General features: G+C 36.7%; 1 protein-coding gene across 1 annotated transcript in view; it reads left to right on the top strand.

Annotated features, from left to right (window-relative positions):
• LOC107089302 (microtubule-associated protein tau-like) overlaps nt 1-1,665 on the top strand; it is a 17,505-nt gene that overhangs the window by 3,250 nt on the left and 12,590 nt on the right. The window contains exon 2 of the mRNA XM_015382025.1: nt 855-926. Within this exon, the coding sequence (XP_015237511.1) occupies nt 860-926 (67 nt within the window). The 5' untranslated portion in view covers nt 855-859. The remainder of the gene's footprint in view (nt 1-854; nt 927-1,665) is intronic.

Below are 1,665 nucleotides of genomic sequence, written 5' to 3'. Positions count from 1 at the left end.
TTTTTTTTATTTTTCAAACATTTTTATTTGTTCTTTTTGAGATTAAATTAGAAAAGCTCAGAAAGAGAGAAAAAAAACAACAATCACAAAAGGCACATCACACTTTCAACAAGCTTTGATGTCGTTTTTAGCTTGCTGTGCCGAAAACAAATAAATAAAATAAAGATATAATCAAATTCTAGATTGACATTATTTGAACATAAACCAGTAGATTTTTGCTACTTTCCATTCTAACCTAATTTCTCCCTGTTTTCTGCAAAAAAAAACATCTTTCAGCATATAATCTTTCACTAAATTAACAATACTTTTTAGAACTATAATCTCAGATACTTCTTGTCTCTTAAAAATCCTGATATTTCTTGCTTTGCAAAGTGCATCTTTTATACAATTCACCATTATCCACTCGTACATTTCATTCCTTTCCCATGATCCCTTAAATAGTCCATATGCAATCTTTTCATATTAAATTACAGGTATATATAATTAATTTAACCATGGTAAAATCAAGGTCCACACTCTTTGCACAATTGTACATTTCCAAAACATGTTTCCCAGTTTCTTCATCTCCACACCTCAGAGCAGCACAGCTTATTCAGGATAGAAACAGTTTACTGGGTCTGCAGCTGTTCGCAGCTGGACCTCAGATCTTCTCTCAGACCAGCAGAACTCTGCATGATGCTTTAGTTTTTAGGACAAAAGCAGAACCAGAATTTTGCTTAACAGAAGCAGCCAAATGTTCTTCTCTGCAGGATGATATACGTTCATCTCTGTACAGATTAAAATGTTCTGTTGGTTTTAGTTAAGTAAGAAATACTCTTTAAGTCTCTCTCTTCTCTTACTTGTTTTTATTGCAGGAAGGATGATGGATGGAGATTCTGCCCCAGTCAAAGATGGCCCCGCCCCGGAGGGGCAAAGCATGAGGGGAGGTTTGTGAATCCATAATTAGTTAATAATCAGGCTGGTGAACCAGGAGGTTTGAGTCCAAACTAGGGATGCACCCCATGAGAATCTGTGCCGATATCGATTTTCACCATTACTCTATATTTCCCTTCACCTTAGACTCCATTACAGACTGACCACAGTGCTGATATTGCTTCTCTGCTCAACTTAAACACCCACAGTTCACCCCCACCCTTCTATCAGCATCCTACATGGAAATAAATATAGCCTTTCAATACCGATATGCCCATCATGGCCGATTTCGATATTATTGATAATATATTTTGTGATTCTGATGTTCAAATTGATCAGAATCCCCTGAGCACATTTTTTAAAGTATGTTTCTACACCAAAAAATTAATGCAACCACTTTTTGCATTTACTTAATCATATTGATACACTTAAGACCAGGGGTGCCCAACCTTTTTTAAACCAAGATCTAGTTTTGAAGTTGATGGCATGCCGAGATCTACCAAGCCAAACACAAGGGATGGCAGCATTTGTTTTTTATTTGCACAGGTGGAGAATAAACAGTAAGTCCAACAAACGGGGAAATGATCAATTGTGTCAAAAAATAGGTTGCAAAAACAGAACTTAACAATCTCATAAGAACTTCACAACATATCACTGACTCACTCACTCACTCACTCACTCACTCACTCACTCACTCACTCACTCACTCACTCACTATAGAAAAGAGCAGTCAAGAGCTCCAGACAAAGGCTG

The sequence above is a fragment of the Cyprinodon variegatus genome, unplaced genomic scaffold, assembly GCF_000732505.1.
Source record: "Cyprinodon variegatus isolate N-32 unplaced genomic scaffold, C_variegatus-1.0 Scaffold247, whole genome shotgun sequence".
NCBI lineage: Eukaryota > Metazoa > Chordata > Actinopteri > Cyprinodontiformes > Cyprinodontidae > Cyprinodon > Cyprinodon variegatus.
Note: the sequence above shows the minus strand (reverse complement) of the source record. Positions and strands in the feature narration are given on the sequence as shown.